The sequence below is a fragment of the Podarcis muralis genome, chromosome 2, assembly GCF_964188315.1.
Source record: "Podarcis muralis chromosome 2, rPodMur119.hap1.1, whole genome shotgun sequence".
Lineage (NCBI taxonomy): Eukaryota > Metazoa > Chordata > Lepidosauria > Squamata > Lacertidae > Podarcis > Podarcis muralis.
In genome coordinates this window covers 29268291-29286816 of record NC_135656.1, presented here as the reverse complement: position 1 = coordinate 29286816, position 18526 = coordinate 29268291, and the positions used below count along the sequence as shown (strand labels likewise).

The 18526-nt window shown below is 41.3% G+C and overlaps 1 protein-coding gene across 4 annotated transcripts in view; it reads left to right on the top strand.

Annotated features, from left to right (window-relative positions):
* RPTOR (regulatory associated protein of MTOR complex 1) overlaps positions 1-18526 on the top strand; it is a 314753-nt gene that overhangs the window by 241867 nt on the left and 54360 nt on the right. For 2 of the 4 annotated variants that reach the window (XM_077924086.1, XM_077924085.1), the window contains exons 21-25: positions 6655-6773; positions 7476-7550; positions 13436-13539; positions 14681-14864; positions 17792-17902. In XM_077924086.1, coding sequence (XP_077780212.1) covers positions 6655-6773; positions 7476-7550; positions 13436-13539; positions 14681-14864; positions 17792-17902 — 593 coding nt within the window. The remainder of the gene's footprint in view (positions 1-6654; positions 6774-7475; positions 7551-13435; positions 13540-14680; positions 14865-17791; positions 17903-18526) is intronic. The other 2 variants (XM_077924087.1, XM_028714738.2) reach the window with 1 other exon arrangement.

Below are 18526 nucleotides of genomic sequence, written 5' to 3'. Positions count from 1 at the left end.
TTGAACATACTGTATTTGTGCTTTTATGCTAATGCAATTATCCAAGCAAAATGTGGTTTGCCTTGGAAATGAGTTTTCTGAAACCTCCAGGATCCATCAAGCCTGGGGTTTGCTTGACTTGATGGGGAAACGGGAGTTATAAGCAGTGTACTTAGGAATCCACCTATACATAATGCTATTTACAGAATAATGTAACTGTTCAGAGAGTGAAGTTATGGTCTTTGTAGGGCTAGGATGAGAAAAGGTAAAACATGAGATGCAAAGGAGAGGAAAGATAGCATTTATTACATTTTATTATTATTACATTTATATCTTGCTGTTCTTCCAACGAGCTCAAGTCAGTATCCACTGTCCGGTTTCCTTCCTCTGCTATTTAACCTCACACAACATTCCATTAAAGGTTTATAACACTAAGAGAGAGTGACTGGCCCAGGGAGCTTTATGGCTGTGCAGAGATTTTAATTCTGGTCTCCCTGGTCCTAGTGTGGCACTTTAGCAACTACAGCACACTGGTTAGGCTTAAGAAAAAGTGGGAAACCTTTCAAAAATGATGTGTGTTGCCACAAGCATGCATATTTAGATTGCTTTTCTCATATGCAGATTTAACAAGTCATTTGTGCTCTCATTTTAAAGCAGATGAAATGTTGGGTGTATCACCCAATTAAACAAATCTTAGTAAATTAATTGTATACACTTTAGGTGGCATAAATGGGAGTACCTCATTTAAGATGGCGCTTGCTATCAGCAGGTTTTACATTTGCACTTAAAAGTAAAATAAAATAAGAAGTAAAAAAATAAAGTAAGTTAAATAAATAAATGTGCTGGTTGATGGTCAGGACACCATTTTCATAAATAAATAAAAAATTGGTTAACCATTTAATTCAGTCCTACTTTAATTGCCTGTCATGTTGGCAAAATATGCATGATATAAAAGAGCAATATTGTTAACACAATAAAACAGTAAAATAAATAATAGCTGGTAGATTTTTATAAAATTTATTTTACGTATGTCATATGGATATTCACTCTCACTGAATCCCATGCACCATAACTATTGATAAGCTCTGGTTTTTTCTAAGGCCAGGAAAGGTCAGGCCCCCATATGGGATATCTTTGCCAGCTTCCCACCATCTCTAGTTTTCCCTGTGGTCTTTCCCAATTTTACCAGGGGTATGTGTAGAGGAGGTAAACTGGCATCAGAAAAGGTTCTCACTTTGTTCCTGATGACACAGTTGTGTTGCCAGGAATGCTGGGATCTGTAGCTCTTAATTCCTCCCTGCTCAAACCATCAAGACAAGAAATTAAACTTGATTTAATCTCCACTGGGTTGCAGGGTCACAGTAATAACTTAAAGGTGGGTTCTTCAGGGTCCCTAGCTTTCTTTAGCTCTAGTTTACCTACCCTTTCTCTCCCCTCTCCCCAGCTCAGTAAATTTGGGGTGGTAGGAAAGCAGCAGGGAATATGAAGATGACTGACACTTAGGCAAGCTAATTATGGGCTAAGACAAACTTGGGTTAGTTTGCAATTAGAATGGAGGAAATTCTGAATTTTGGCCCCATCCATTGTTGTGCAACTAGGGACTGCAGTGTTGGATTCCTCCAGCTTCTCATCTCTGACTAAGCCAGGCACTGGTGGGAAATTAAATGACAGCACAGCTATCTCAACTTTTGTGTGCCATGCCCTTTTCAGTACTTAGGGTGGTGAGGCAGAAAGATGTAAACCATTTGTACTGCCCTAATCATGGCTGTTAAATTGAATGAAGAGTCATGCATATCTGAATAAAAACCAAAAACTATCAATGAAGGAGGCAATTTACTTCCCATGTTCATTGCTAAAAGGAATCATTTTGCAACTCTGTACTGCAAGGTCCATTTAACCAGTGTTGAATTGGCCCAGCTAATTACAGAGCTGTCATTTTAGATGAACTTGCAGCGTATAACACTCCTTCCTCATGCTTTGTTTCTGTATCCCTTTTTTATTTATTATTGTACTCCATTATGCAGAAGTAGAAAAGCTTCCCCACCCCCCCTGCTGCTAGTATTTCCTTTCATCAGCACACTGACTCAGTTGGTTCAAGCTTGACACGAAGCAATTTTGGATGCGTCATTCATGTGAATCAGTGCTGTGAGCAAACCTTTCACTAAAGGGGGGGGGGAATAAAGTAAAATAATGTATAGGGAGGTAGGGGGGTACACTTTCTAATGAGTCAAAAAATTCTTCATAGAAATCCCCTCTGTTCTCCTCAGCGAGTGAGTGAATGAGGAATTGCAGTGGTGAATTCCGTTTTTTAAAAAAGATCAGATATATTAAAACCAAGTCTTTTGTGTGAGCTCGCTCTTTCTTCTTCTGTCATAAGAGAGTGCTGGTGTGTGTTAGTACAGAGTGCTGGAATACTGAAACACAGATTCCTTCTCCACCTCACCCCTGGTCTTTCATGAACTTTAAAAGGAATCTCAAACAGTTGAGATTTCCCAGAAGTCCTTATGTAACTTTCTGCACAGAACTAAGAGCACAGGAGGCAGAATGCTGATCAGGGAGAAGAGGGCTGTAGAGAGCTCTCCTGGTGGTACAAGCTGCCTGATGCATTGACAGCTGGCATCTTCTTGACTTTCATCATTTTTTCCTGTGCCTTCCAGAACACATGTGCCAAAAGTCAGGTTTGTTCTATGATCTCAAAGTCTGGCACAACAAAAGATACAAATTATGTGCAGAAAGTTCTAGACTAAGTAGGGTGAGAAGATACTAGCCAAAGCTGAGCTTTGTCATGACCCTGGGGTCAGACTCCCCTTCTTCAGCTGGATGAGGCTGGGGATTCAAGATGGGAGAGCGAATTGCTCTCAGGGCCAACCCCAGAATACATACTAAGAAGCATTTGTGCAAGAGAAGCCCATTGCGCCAGTACCTCTACAGCCCAAGAGGGTCATGTTGCCCTCCTCTGATTCAGCTCAGTGGAACGTCTGCTTCCCACACTCAGTCAGAGTCCATGACTGCTAAAGCAGGCTGGGCACCATTAAACAAAAAGTCTCTTCACACAGTTGGTGGAGCAAGTTACTTGGACAGAGCTGAAAATATTAATTTAGATTCAATCTGAGGATGGCTGCTGATGAAGCAGCATTTGGGCTGTTTGAGCTGTGCTCTTATGGAATCCTCAGCCTGACCCCCTCCAAGGGGTCTGTGAAGCCCCACCTCGCCTCCTCACTGCCAACTTCATCATTCAAAAAAGAGCAATGATTCATTAAAAAGTCAGAGCTATTTTGGATACCCACACAGTAGTCTTTTGATGGCTTTCATTCTAATTCAAGAGGGAGGGAATAGCAACTGCATGCAAGATTGGCCAAACAGTGGCTGACTTGGAAAAATCTCCTTTGTTCAGACAGTTTCCCATACCTCTTCATGTCATCTTAGGTCTATGATTGACCATAGGAAACTGTCTTATACTGAGTCAGACCATTGGTTCATCTTCGCTCATTGTTATCCACACTAACTGACAGCAGCTTTCCCAAGATTTCCAAACCTTCCCAGCTCTGCTTGGTAAAATCAGGGATGGAACTTGGAGCCTTCTGCAGGCAAAGCAGATGTTCTACCATGGACCCATATCAGTGGTATGAAAGTGATTTACCAGCATGAGGGCAGCAGGTAACCTTGTAGTAATCCAAGACAAGTTTTAACACTTGTTCTGCCTGGGGTAACCAGTGGAGTTTGGTGCTGGTGAGGCCAGAAGTAAAACAATTGCATATATTGTTGGTGAGGCCACAGTTGGGGAACACAGGGTACAGTGGGTTGTATCCAGCTTAGTACTATGTGAGCATTCTATCAGCACAATGATTTCTGCTTGTGCAGCCCCTAAATCTGTTGCACATGGGAGAAGGAGAGAGGGAGGAAGTCCCATTGTGCAAGCAGAAATCTTTGTGCTCACAGGATGTGATAGCTGAAAACCAACCAGTCCCATTATTATTATATTGTAAATATATTTTTATTTATATGTCACCTTATACCCAACAATCTCAAGGCAACTTACATAGTAAACATACCATATTTTTCGCCCTATAGGACGCACTTTCCCCCCTCCAAAAATGAAGGGGAAATGTGTGTGCCTCCTATGGGGCGAATACAGGCTTTCGCTGAAGCCTGGAGAGCGAGAGGGGTCGGTGCGCACCGACCCCTCTCCCTCTCCAGGCTTCAGGAAGCTCTGCGCAACCCTCGGGAGCCCAGCGCGAAGCCGCACCGGGCTCCCGAGTGTTGCGCAGAGCTGCCTGCACTCCCGGGCTCCACGCAGGTCCGCGCAACCCTCAGGAGCCCGGTGCAAAGCCGCGCCGGGCTCCCGAAGGTTGCGCAGAGCTGCCTGCGCTCCCGGGCTGGTGCAGCTCCGCGCAACCCTCCGGAGCCTGGCGCGAAGCCACGCCGGGCTCCCAAAGGTTGTGCAGAGCTGCCTGAGCACCCAGGCTCCTGCAAGCTCCCAGAGCGATGCCAAAGCCACGTGCAGCTTCGGCATCGCTCTGGCTCCCGTTCTGGGGTCGGGGATCGGGGGCTTCCCCCGCCCCCAGCCCCGCGCCTGTGGGGGGGGATAATTCCCCCCCCTTTATTCCCCCCCCCCCAAATCTAGGTGCGTCCTATGGGGCGGTGCGTCCTATAGGGCGAAAAATACGGTATACTAAAAACATACAACAATAATAACTAAAAGCACACATTTCCACCCATAAAATTATCACAAGCTGTCACCATTGCAGGGGATTGGACTTAGATGATCCTCAGGGTCCCTTCCAACTCTATAATTCTATGATTGTGTAAAACAGAAAGCAGCTAAAAACCATCAATTGAACAAACAGGTGCTAGTCTTCACCTTTTAAAGCCCTAAATGGCCTTGTTCCTGGTTATCAGAAGGGACGCCTTCATAAGCTAAGATCATCCAGGAAGGCATTTTTGAAGATACCCATCAGAGGTTCGATGCATGAGTAACCATGCTTGAACCTTCTCAGTAGTGGCACCACACATCTAGAATTCTCTGCTCAGATATATTTACCTGGCTATTTCACTGTCCTCCATTGGGATGGATATCCCGGTTTTGGAGGGCTTTTGACATGCCCAAGATGAAATGACTCAAACTGAAATACTGAAAATCCTTAGTTTGGTAGATGGAATGTTGTTATAATTCTCCTGCATTTATTATCCTATTGTGTACTGTATGGTTTCATAATTTAAAATGGTTTTGGAATTGTTTGTTGTGCATTAGCATGGTGTTTTAATTGAAATGTACTAAGCAAGTGAGCAAGTTTTAAACAGCTATCACATTGCAAAGGAAAAGTTAGGCCGGGGTAGCCATCCCAGATAATATAGACTACAACTCCCATCATCCCTGTCTATTGACCATACTAGCTGGGACAGATAGGAGTTGCAGTCCAAAACATCTGGAGGACACCACATTCATTAATCCCGGCTGTATCCAGGTAGACTAGGAAGCATGGGAAGAGATGCCTAGATGCTGCTGTGCATGGTTGCAGCAATGGCCAGGCCAGTTTGCTACATTTTGATGATTATCTGTACTATTCAGAGCAGACCCATTGAAACAAATGGATAAGTAACTCAAGTCTATTAATTTCAGTGGATCTTACCTGATTATGACTTAGTTTGGATATCACCCTTTGTACATATATTTGTAACCTATCTACAAACTGAAGTAATTGAAGTGGCCTCCTCCCCAACATCTCACACATCTCACCTGGGTAAATACAGAAAAGGGATGGGAGCATGAAGTTTGAAAAGGGTTGCCTTTGCGACATGGTGAAGAGGAGCTAATATTAAGTTTTGCTAGAACATGTACTGCTAAATCCATTGTGTGTCAGGCAATCAAACAATCATTTGATCTGCATGAGCAAGTGAAAAGTCAAGAAGTTAGGTTACTGCCCTGAAAGCTTTTTTTCCTGTCAAAAGGAAACTGACCCATTTAACCAAGGCAGAGACATAAATGAGGGCGTAGTCCATACACATCTGACTAAGTCATTGGACAAAAGTTCACAACTAAACTATCAGAAGTCATTCTTTTGCCCCAAATGTTGTGTAAAAATTATGTTAGGTGAAATCACAATACTGATGAGAGGGATTTTCTTTCTAGTGTGTGTTGTTTTTCATATTCTCCTGGGGAAATAACAGTACCATTTCATTAGTATGCCTGGTTTTTTAAACAAAAAATCATTGTCATCATATTGCAGCATCTATCTTAAATGAATAAGAGAGCTCATCTTTCAAAGATCCTGTCACAGTTATGAAATACAGTCTAAATCTGGGTTGTAGATTATTTGAGACTGCTAATGTGCTCATATTCAAGTAAAATAACATGTCCAGGAATCATTGCCAGTCATACAACTAGACTCTATTAGCATTTATAATTTGACCTCTGAGTCTCTATGTCTAGTAGTAAATTGAAAGCATACTCATTAATTAAAGAGATTGTAATCTCCTTCTGGCAGGGATTTATATTTTGCCTGTGAATATATGCAAACCAGCATATATCCTGATGCTGTTATATAAATAATAACCGTAAATAATAATACTGAGTCTGGGACATTGTCACAGTTATAAGATCAGTATATAATATGATAAATTGGCCATAGGATTTAATTCAGAAATACATTCCTTTTTCCCCCCTTTTGCTTCTAGGAGTTTCTTTCAACAGTGTTTACACACAGATTTGGAGAGTCCTCTTACACTTGGCTGCTGACCCATACCCAGATGTTTCAGACTTGGCTATGAAAGTGCTCAACAGCATTGCTTACAAGGTAAACTATTGAGTTCTCAAGATTTCGCAAACTATAAATAAGTGGCTCTTGCACTTCTCCTTTTGGAAGGCTTTCTGTAATGATGTTACCAGTCAGTGAGAGCTTGTAGAATAGATTCTCACATAAATTTGCTTATTTTGGTTGTTACTTTTTATTTATGGTCTACTTTAATCGAAGAACTATAGCCTGAGGAATAGCACTTAAAATGAAAAGAAATAGTTAATTCTCCATACCCTGCAAACAAAACAACAACAAAAACTTGCAATCTAAATCAGGTACAGGTCATACAGGGGGAAAGGGGGAAATTTTAAAATTATGCATTATGTTATTAGACTGAATGTGCCTCAATCCCATTAATAAACTTGTTCTGATTTCCTGTAGCAGTCCCCTTCCCAAAAACACAATATACAACTATTCATCCTAGTCCAGCTCTGCTTTTGTGGAGGAGTTGAAACTTAACTCTTAACATTGCCCTTTTTTGCCTTCTGCAACTCTGCCCTCTGAGGGGAGAAAGAAAAAGGAGAGTAGATGCTCAAACAGCTCCAGAAGAGCGTAATAGGCAACTGCTAGCAGGAAGGTAGTAGTTATTAGAAGGAACTGAATTATGTAACACGAATAACCCTGTAGATAGGGCTTTCCTTTAATGTCTAGCTAGTAAATTTGACTTGCGGTTTTGGTTATTTTCTTTGCAAACTCATTTAGATTATGCAAGTGAGAGTAAGACTGGATTGCAGATTGAAGCCACAACTGCTGCCCAGTGCAGGTGATCTAGTACATGTGAGTCAGCATGCAGACACCCCATCCCACTCCTCACTTCTCCTGTATGGATTGAAAGCACCACCATTATTGCTATTCTTCATTTTGCAAGGATGATGTGTGTTTCACTCCAGAGGCTGCCATCACTGCTGTTTTTGGAATTATTAGCACAAATAGTTTTGATTAACTGGGCTGTTTTGGAAATCACCTGTGATAACAAATCTTCTACCACAAACAAAGCACTCCCTAAACATTTAGATAATATTTGCTCTTGAAAATACTCCCCCCATCACTCTCTCTAGATTGCAGCTAGGGGCTATTTGGATATTGTCTTTGTTATGTTCTTGGCTCAAGCCCTTCTGGTTGCTCCAACAAACAAACAAACATAAGCCAGTCCAACATGAGGTGAGATCTCTTGCTGATTATTCATTCCAACAATGTAGCTCAAGAACTTGAGGCTAAATGTGCTATGAGAGATGTCACTATTTTAGTGCGCTGAGAGGTGTCCTGTTTAAACCTGTTGTTCTCCTTACAGTGCTATTTTTTCTTTTAAAATGTTTCTTTACTGGCACCCATGACCCACTGATTATCTCAGCTGATTGGCTAAATCTCTTTGGGTAGTTTTATGACACTGTACCAAACAAATTTAAGCATAAGGAATGAAAAATCTTGTTCCTGATACTTGTTCCTGTTCTTGCTCGTATCATTGTTACACCTACATTCGTAAGATAAAGTGATCAACAATATGGATCAACAATATGGATGCACATATATAGTGCACTTACCTGTAGACCAGGTTTCTGCTACCTAGATACAATAGAGTATGAGTATGACAGTTCTGGGTAATCCTTTCTTGCAACAACGTGATTTAGCAAGCATGGCCTGCAGATTGAGTCATCATTATATTAAAGTGGTGAATTTTTCCCATGGTGATTTTTCTACAGCTCTTCCTTTCAACCAGTGTAATAATAGAATTATTCAATGATTCCTCTGGCTATTTGCACATATTGGAATTAAAGCTGATGTACTTTCATGTGTGGCATAACAGAATTGCAAGGTGGACAGGATCCATGATGGACCATGCCATTCCCGACCTCCAGGAAATAGAGATGATATATAACAGGATATATATAGAGATGATATATAACAGGAAGCACTACTCAGCCATATGATTCGCTTTTCCCATCGTTCACTTTGGTTATACAGTTGCTGCTGCCAAATCTGTTAATGGGTTTGGTATGATAATAGTTTAAATCATTGTTGAACTAGTGGAATTGGCATGGCTTAGAAGCAAGTACTTCCAATAAGTGGCTATATATGTTCATTCAAAGAGAGCTCAGACAGCAATTAATGAATAGTGGTATTATCTACCATCTCTGTCAAAGTTGCCTTTTCTCTCCATCTTGAAAGTGCCAAACTTGATATGATAGAAGCTGAGGTGTCCAGGCAGTACCACATTTTATATGGTTGGTAGGCACACACACATGTGCTATATGTTTCTGAAGGCGGAGGAGGAGGAAGAGGAGTCATATTGTGACTTCTTCATCATAATTATGGATGGGCAGTGTTCCCTTTGAATAGCATCACCAGGTAAATTTCATTATATTTCTGGACACCACAACCTGCATTTCTGTTTATATTTTATACAATATACATCACCATATTTTGGAGGGAACCATTTCCTTAGCTTACAAATAAATTACACACACACAACCCAAATGCTTTGTGGTTATATCACTAAGGAAAACCCATGGCAATTGTGCAGGTCCTCAGATTTGGAAGGGGAGAGGCCATGTCCCACGACAGTCAAAGAAGCTTGGGATAGCTCAAGTCCAGATAGCCTTAGAATTTGCAAATATGATAAGGTTAGTATGTGTGACTGCAGAAACCAGGGATTGGGAAATAGTAAAGGGAGCAGAAAATGTTCTTTGTGGCCAAGGATTTTAGCTGCTGCCAATTATTCACCTGCCATTCATCCTTTGTGTCTCCTACTCTTTGAGCTTTTACAACATCATGTAGAATAAATAAATTGTGGCATTTCACATTTGGCGTACTTGTTCAGATAGTCTTTTAACCTGGTGGTAATAGATGTTTTCTGCTCACACAAGAATTTCTGGATCACATCCCAGAATGTACTATGCATTTTCTTGGCTCCATAAAGAAGACAACAGAAAATGGCTACGCTTTTTGGCAGGGTGTTGTTGGGCATTCTTTGGTGGAATGGGAAATGCAGTGGAAACCTAAGTGTTTGATACATAACTGACAGTTATCATATAGTAAAAGGAACTGTTGCAGTGACCTCTTGCGTGTCCCATGAAACAGTGCTGACATAACACTGAGCACGGATTGTGTTTACCTCGGGATGATTACTGGTACTGCTGAGCAGACAGGATATCTGCACTTGTGATAGGTCAGCAAAGGTTCATTATAAAGTGTCGATTCATATGTTTATCATAAGTAAACTTCACAAACGGTTGCAGCTTGTGCTTGAATCTACCCTTTTGAAGTCATGATAGATCTCGTGTATCTCAGCATGAATGAAAGCCAGCAGTTTCTGCTTTAAAGTTTATGTTCAAAGTTGATTGTCTGCCACTTCCCCATTTTTGTTGAATGTGTGAACTAGCTCCAGGTTTTTCTGTTGAATCCTCAGGAGTTACTAATTTTTTTTATCTGAACTGCCATTGTTATGTGCCTAGGTGAATTTTGCATAGTGGTCTTCCTCATTTCCTTTCAAAGCTTCCAGAGCACCTGTTTCTAAGTGACTGAACTTAAAAGGGTCAAGTTTAAACCCTTGAAGATGAAAAATTTCAGACCATTACATCATTGCTTAGGTTCTAGTTTTATGGCATTTCATTATAGTGACTGACCATACAACCTTTATCTCTCATCTCTGCTTTTTAAAATTTAGGATGATTTGACAACTCAGCATAGGTTGAATTGTGCTTTTGCTGTTGAGCAAATTTCATTCATCACAGAGGGCTTCCAGTGGGACAACTATTTTGATGTGGTAGTAAAAATATTATGTTATATTTTAGCACCTGGAATGATGGTATGAATACTCCAGAGCGTTTCTAACAGAGATTCCTACTTGCTATGTTCCTGAAAAGATGTGAAGTATGATACACTTGATCTTGAAGCATCAGATCAGCTTTATTTATACAGCCATTGGTCCATTATAAAATTCAACTGGCATAGCAGACCCCAAACAACATAGAATGCTGCCCATCACATGAAGTATGATACACACTAAACACCCATCAATCCAAAACTCACTCCTAAATCATGTGCACTCTTATCTTGAAGCATTGCAAGGCCAATTACCATGGTAAAAATGGAAACTTTTCATCAACACATCAAAATGTTCATTTAAGTTTGCCCTGCCTGTCTTTTTTAAGAAGCTAATAAAATGTGGACTTGCATTGAAAGTTAGGATTAGCTGCATGACTCTACACATGCACCAAAACAGTAAGGCTTGGCTCTGTTCAATGAATTAACTTTCATTCTGGGTAGAATTGAAATATACACGATGCCAGTGTACATGTTGGCACACTAAAGAGTTTGTGTTCCTTGGCCCTGTCTACCCAGGCTGTCAACCTTCCTTATTTTAAGTTTCTAAATTTAGCTGTAAGGGACTACCTACAAACTACTATAATCATATATACAATCATACATTTGTTTCCCCTTCTTTCCTATGAATAACTCCAAACCAGCATGTCAAAAGATTTTCCCTCCAGATTAGCAAGATTGTAAACCTTTGACATCAAAATATATAACAGGAGTGTTAACAAGGCCTTGAGCTACTGGAAGGGATGTATTGCTTCAGAAGCTGCTGTACATCTTGGCTGTGGTGTTAGGTCAAACAGTTTAGGGGCCTGAACATATTCTCTTCTTTCAGAGCACTGTATTGTGTACCACCAAACACAGACAAATACTGTTGTTGAGTCATAACAATATTGTTATTAATGCTAAATATTTCAGTTCTGATCCAAAGTTCCTGCTGCAGAAAGCTGTCCTCTGAAAAGCCTCCCTAAAAAGTCTCCTCGTTTCCTGAAGTCAGTTTTATTTGCAGAGAAGGAAGAAAAGCTGTTTTCTCCTATGTTAACATAAGTGCCTTCCATATTGCAAGCTAACCTGTGGCCCTCCAGGTGTTGCTAGACTACAGCTTTATAGCTTCAACCACCCCTGACCTTTGACCATGGAGTCCAACAATATATGGATGTATCCTGGATTTAACCTACAACTAAAAGCCTTTGAATATTGGGAAACATAAAGTATGTTTCCAGTTCTGGTGTGACTTGCAGGTTCCCTGTGAAGAAACTAGCCTACACCACTGATGAGGGTCAGATGGAGAAGAATATTTTGTCCGGTCCTAGAAGACCATATAAAGGTTCTGGGTTTTAATAACCGCATGTCCTCAACAGAAGAGAATCAGCAGGGGAATAAGCGTTAGACAATAAGGGTTTTAAAAATATAATTTACTGCTACACAAATTCCATAGCCATCTAAGACATGATGGAGAGCCAATTTGATCCCAAAATGTAACCTGTCACGCTGGCCGTTCCAGCAGCAGCTTCTCACTCTTATAGATGTGGCTGTTACTACATCAACTGCAATTTCCCTGATCAAGGGTATGGTGCTAGTGATGGCCTTGAACTTTTTCCTAATGAGCTGGGGAGGAGAGAAGAAAACTGCCTCAAAAGGCCAGCTCAACAAGGTGAAATCTGAAGGAGAGAGGCAATATGTGCCCTCAAGCACGGCTGCTGCAATCATCCAGTTTGCACCCAGCAATTTTGGGTGTAAAGTGCAAATGCAGGTACAATTGGAAAATGGCCTGCTGTTCATGCTATTTATTTCCCCGAGTTCCCAAATGCCTTGTCAGTGGCTCTTTACACCTTTTGTGTAAACTGCAGAGATCTTAATGGCCATAGTTTCAGTCTCTTTTGGATTTGACACACCCCTATAAGTGAAGCGTCTGCTGAATAAGAAGCCTGGTTTTTCACACTTCTTTGCCTGTTGTTCCCATCTCTCCCTTATCTAAGATTTCTAAAGGCAGTGAAAGAAGCTTATCTGAATACCTTTTGGGAATTGCAAGAACTGCTGCACATATTTTCCTGCTTCTTTGTTGTTATGGTTGTTGTTGGTTTTAAAGTTATTGCTGCTGTTGTTTCTGAAGTTATTGCCTCAGAATCTATTACCTCACGCCAGCCCAGTATCTCAAGTGAATTTGGAGGGAAGTGACTCCAGTTATGAGGTCAGAAAGTAGTTTTTCTCCCCTGAATGCGGAGGGAATTTTTTTCCATCTATGGTTTCAGGTGGGTTAAGCTACTTTTATAAAGCACCATTTGTCCATTTGTTTGCAGATTTGAATGTTCTAGTTCCTGGTAATCTGTCGCTACAGTATTTTGGAAGGAACTTTTGCTGAGGCATCAAGTTCAAGTTGGGCATTTTGGTCAGATTGGTCATTTTAATGAGTTTTTCATTTTATAAAGGTAACCTCATTTGCCTGTTTTCTATTGCCAAATCCTGCCCCCAAAGTACCAGTGCAAATGTTAACATATCTTGCATATGAATTAGGAACCTTTTATTAATAGGCATCAGATGAACCCTTATGTCGGGCATGGCCAAACTTGGCCCTCTAGCTGTTTTGGGACTACAATTCCCATCATCCCTGGTCCTGTTAGCTAGGGATGATGGGAGTTGTAGTCCCAAAACAACTGGAGAGCCAAGTTTGGCCATGCCTGCCTTATGTCGTAAGTGCATATATCTAAGCAATACCATAGCAATGCTGAAGACTTCTTCCACCATTGATACTGACGTTCAGTAAGGTTATTCCTGGTGGTAAAAATAATTTTATTCCCATGATTGGCATTTGTTCTTTCTCAGTTTTTCCATTCTTTCTTTCCTAGGCGACGGTAAATGCCCGCCCCCAGCGCATCCTTGATACTTCTTCCCTCACACAGTCTGCCCCAGCCAGTCCTACCAACAAGGGCATGCACATACACCAAGTGGGGTAAGTACTACATCTTAAATCCCTTGTTATTCATAGCTGATTTTGTCCTTAAGGAGCAATGTGTATCTGTGTGCCATGCAGACATTCAGCTGTCTGGAGAGGTAAGCTATGGTATATTTCACATAAGGGGACAATTTAGGACAAATTTCTCTCTCTGTAAAACTGATCTGACAATCCTTGCAATGAAGGCTGCAACACTGCAAAAGTATCCCTCTAAATTGACCCTGACTCATCCCACATTAGAGATGCTTTCAAATCCCTTTGCCAAAAGTTAGTCAGAAGTGACATATACAGTGTCCTACGTATCTCTGTTGAAGCCATCAAAGAAGGAGATTAATCTCTGTGTTGGAAAAAGTGTTGATCTCATCCTATAATGTCTGAAATGTGACACAAATGTTTTTTCCCCTCCCTGAGGCTAGGAGAGTGTATTGGGAAGTTGTTGCATTGTCTGTTTCCTAAAACTTATATTCAGTTATTTAAAATGCTACCCGTCAGACATTATAGGATACACACTTCTTCTTGGTTTTTGAATGAGCATAACTCTGTAGTAGAGCATCTGCTTTGATTGCACAAGCTCCTAGGTTCAGGCCCTGGTTATCTCCAAATAAGGCTGTGAGACCACAGTCTGAAACCCTGGAGAATTGTTGCCAGTTGCCAGTCGCACCACTGGTCTGACACGGTTCCAGGTTGTGTGATTGCGGGGTAGGGGATAATGCACCAAATATAATGCATGGCTTTTAGGTACTAATTAGAAGTGGGGAAAGTTTCTCAGAACATACATTCTTCATTTGTGCTTAGTAACCCTTCCGTCCGAGATAACCCTACACTAGTTGCAGATAGGGGGACATGATTTTACAATTGCTGCATCAATGCTTCTGCAGGGATTTCCAACATTAATTTCAAATGTCAGTTTTCCATTTATAATCTCAACAGGTACCACTTGGGGGGTGGGATGGAAAAGCACCTAGTGTTGAAAAACAGAATGGCTTTACCCACAAGAATAAAGTGGAAAGTGACAGAGAAAACTTAAATTTGTAGTTGCCAAAGGCCATCTTCTGCAGCAGTCTGATTTCTTACTCTGCTGGTAAAACAATATCCAGTCCAGCAATATTTCCACCCATATTTGATTTCCCATTTCTAGAGGATCTCCACCAACCACCAGCACCAGTAGCTCCAGCTTGACTAATGATGTGACAAAGCAGCCAGTCAACCGGGACCTGTCATCTGTAAGACCTGCAAATGTGGGCAACATGGGGGTGCAATACACTCCCCACTCCCACCAGTTTCCTAGGACAAGGAAAATGTTTGACAAGGGCCCAGATCAGGTAAGATCATAGTCTTCCCTGTCTCATTGTACTCCAGTCCCTGAAATAACTCTCATTTGTTTTGCTTCTTCTCCAGTTTTTGCTATGTCATCTTTATTTTTCCTGTAATCCTGGCAATACAAATAAGATATTTATTTATTGTTGTTAGATTTTTTTAAAAAAAATCAAAATAAAAAAACCACCACCACCATGTGACTTAACAACAAAACAAAAGACAATAAATGCAACAGATTTATTGCATATAACAGATTTTTAATTTGTTTCCCTTGCAATGACCTTGTTTCCTTGCAATGACCTGTGAAGGTAGGGTAGGCAGAGAGATAGTGACTAGCCCAAGGTCACCTGGTGAGCTTCATAGCTTGAGTCCTTCAATCCTTTACACCATACAGTGACAAATGCAGCAAGAAAATAAATGTAGAGTACAAGTTCTGGATGCGGGTGGCGCTGTGGGTTAAACCACAGAGCCTAGGGCTTGCTGATCAGAAGGTCGGCGGTTCGAATCCCTGTGACAGGGTGAGCGCCCGTTGCTTGGTCCCAGCTCCTGCCAACCTAGCAGTTCGAAGGCATGCAATGCAAGTAGATAAATAGGTACCGCTCCGGCGGGAAGGTAAACGGTATTTCTGTGCGCTGCTCTGGTTCGCCAGAAGTGGCTTAGTCATGCTGGCCACATGACCCAGAAGCTGTACGTCGGCTTCCTCGGCCAGTAAAGTGAGATGAGTGGCGCAACCCCAGAGTCGTCCTCGACTGGGCTTAACTGTCAGGGGTCCCTTTACCTTTACAGGTTCTGGTGCTGATCAATCTGAGCAGAAATACAAGTGAAGGCAGTCCTTCAGATACGATAGTCATAACCTAGTATAATAATGTGATACAGGAAAAATCTCTGGCTGCTAGAAATGTGATACTATGCCTACAATCTTTTCCAGCCTCTCTTCCTCACTGCATATTTTTGCCATTCTTGATGGCATGCAATTTCTCTCCCTGAAAATACGGTTTCCTTTTGTAACCTAATTCTGTTAATGCATCTTGAGAAAGGCTTCTTCATGCGCTACGCTTTTGTGTGAACTTATAGCTTACAGAATAAACACTGTGGTTTAGTGTTTTAAAACCTTTTTGAGATAGGTACATATGTCAGGGATCTTTCAGTTGGGCTCTGCAGTGTTGACTATAAGGGGAAACACTTGCAGCCGTAAGTCTCAGGAGCCATTCGGGTTACCAGATGCAATTTAGAAGCGGGCTTCTTTTTTCTGTAGTATTTTCATAGAAAGCATATTTGAATGTGGACATGCCAGTTTCTCTTGTCATTTTGGTGTCATTTCACCTTCTGAAATTCTCCCTTTTATACTTCTACTGAAGACACAGGTGCCCTGTTCAATATTAAAATCGGCACCCTAGCGAATACAGGTCTCTGCCTCTTAGACAGCATTAATATACTTTTCACGAGGCCAGTATATATATGTGTGTGTGTGTGTGTGTGTGTGTGTGTGTGTGTGTGTATCCTTACAAAGGCCTAAATTCATATGCTTCTTTCAAACAAATATGTACAGCATTTTGGGACAGCATATAGTCCTTAAATTTATTTAATACTTATTATAATATTATAGCAATCCTTGGAATTCTTCTATGGCCCCCTTTCACACCTCCCATTTGCATAGTTGGAAACATGTGTCAATGTTGTCTTTTCTTATAGGCAGTGGTAGAATTGGAAATAGCACCTGGCCACCTGATTCATAGGTAGCAACTTTCATAGAAAATACTGTAAAGCTTGAGGAACCAAGCTGGTAAAAGTTAGGGTGGTGTAGTGGTGGTTAGAATGTTGGACTAGGACTGGGGAGATTCAGTTTCAGTTCCCCACTCAGCCATAAATCTCACTGGGTGCTGTAAAAGCAGTAACATCAGAAGACAGGGATGCATCAAGAATGACACATGGGAAGTCACTTAAGCAAAATTGTATTCATTTGGAAATAATTTGTATAATTGGGTTAGGACCTAGAAAATCAATTTTAAAAATTGGCAAAAACAAAATAAATCTTGCCCAAGGTCACACAATAAGATTTTTTTTGCCAATTTTTACAATCTAAGCAACCTCACAGGGTTGCTTTGAGAATGAAATGGAGCAGGAAAAACCTTGGAAGACAGTGGCATATATAAATGTAATGAGCATATATATTTTTTTCATCCGGGTGGCCTCACCACCATTTTCAGTAGTATGCATATATGACTGCAAATATGATTGGAGGGCACCCTCAGCTACTTTGTTCAGTCCTGGCTGTGTGACTCTTTAACAGCATTCTGTACTTGTGTTTGTGAAAAGAGCTTGAATTTATTTGGTTGAGCTTAACAGTGTACGTTGCCCTTGAAAAGGATCACAGGAGAATGTTGGTATCTACCACATAGAAAGATACAAAGGTTGTCAGCCCTAAGAAGTGCTTCCCCTAGTTAGTGTTACCAAAATGGTCAAGATACTTTATCACAGGGCATAGCAACTTCTGTGGCATGTAATATTTGAGAGCAAAATATGGCCACATTCCGCCATGATTGGCTTCAGAAATAATATACACTGGTACCTCTGGTTACGAACGTAATTCGTTCTTAAGCTGAAACCGTTCTTATCCGGAGGCACGCTTTCGCTAATGGCACCTCCCGCTCTCATCCTGGGGCAAAGTTCGCAACCAGGCGCAACTACCTCCGGGTTAGCGGAGCTCGTAACCTGAAGTGTTCATAACCAGATGCATTCATAACCAGAGGTACCACTGTACTAGGCTATCTTCTGATTTGGCGGGGGGGCGGGGGGGAGGTTGTTCCAATAAACTATTTTTGGATGGTGACGTCCTATTGTGGTTGATGTGATATACACTCGGAGAAACCAGATGTGCAGGTACTGTAACTGAAGCACGTGTACCTTTGTTTCCTCACTTTTCTCTGGACAGACAGCTGATGATGCCGATGATACTGTGGGGCATAAAAACTTCATGTCAGCAACAATGCAGACGGGGTTTTGTGACTGGAGTGCCAAGTATTTTGCTCAACCGGTGATGAAGGTACAGTCTGCCTTTCTTCTATAAGCCCTTTTCTGAATTGCAGAATCAATTGAATGCACATCACCCTAAAAATCAAATTACTGTTTGCACATGTACACACATGCGTATGCATGCATGCGCGCGCGCACACACACACACACATGCATGTTCACACTGCCAAGTTCTCATTCATGGTCCTCTCTCTCTTTGTTCATTTACTTTCTGTTCCAGGAGTTGAGCATTTATTTATTTATTTTAAACACACACAAAAAAAACACCCAGCAGCTATTGTTTCCTTCTCTTTGGTAATAGCCTGGCATGCAGATTGATAAATATTACAGGTTTCATTCACCGAATGCTTTGTAACTGCTTGTCAGTTTTGTGCTTTAGCTAACACTTCCCAGCTCATTCTGAATCCATCCCGTATGGTTTTATCAGCAGTAGGAAAATAATACATGTGTGTGGAAGGGGAGTGGTGGTTTGTATTGTACTCATTGTTTTCATAAGCATGCCCCTGCTTCTGCCACATTCAGAGTCCTGCCACTGGAACCCTATGATTGTGCTGCAAACTGAAGAAAGGCGTGGGGCATGAAAGTCAGAGGTTACATATGTTTATAGCCAGTGCTGGGTTAATGGACAAGCTAA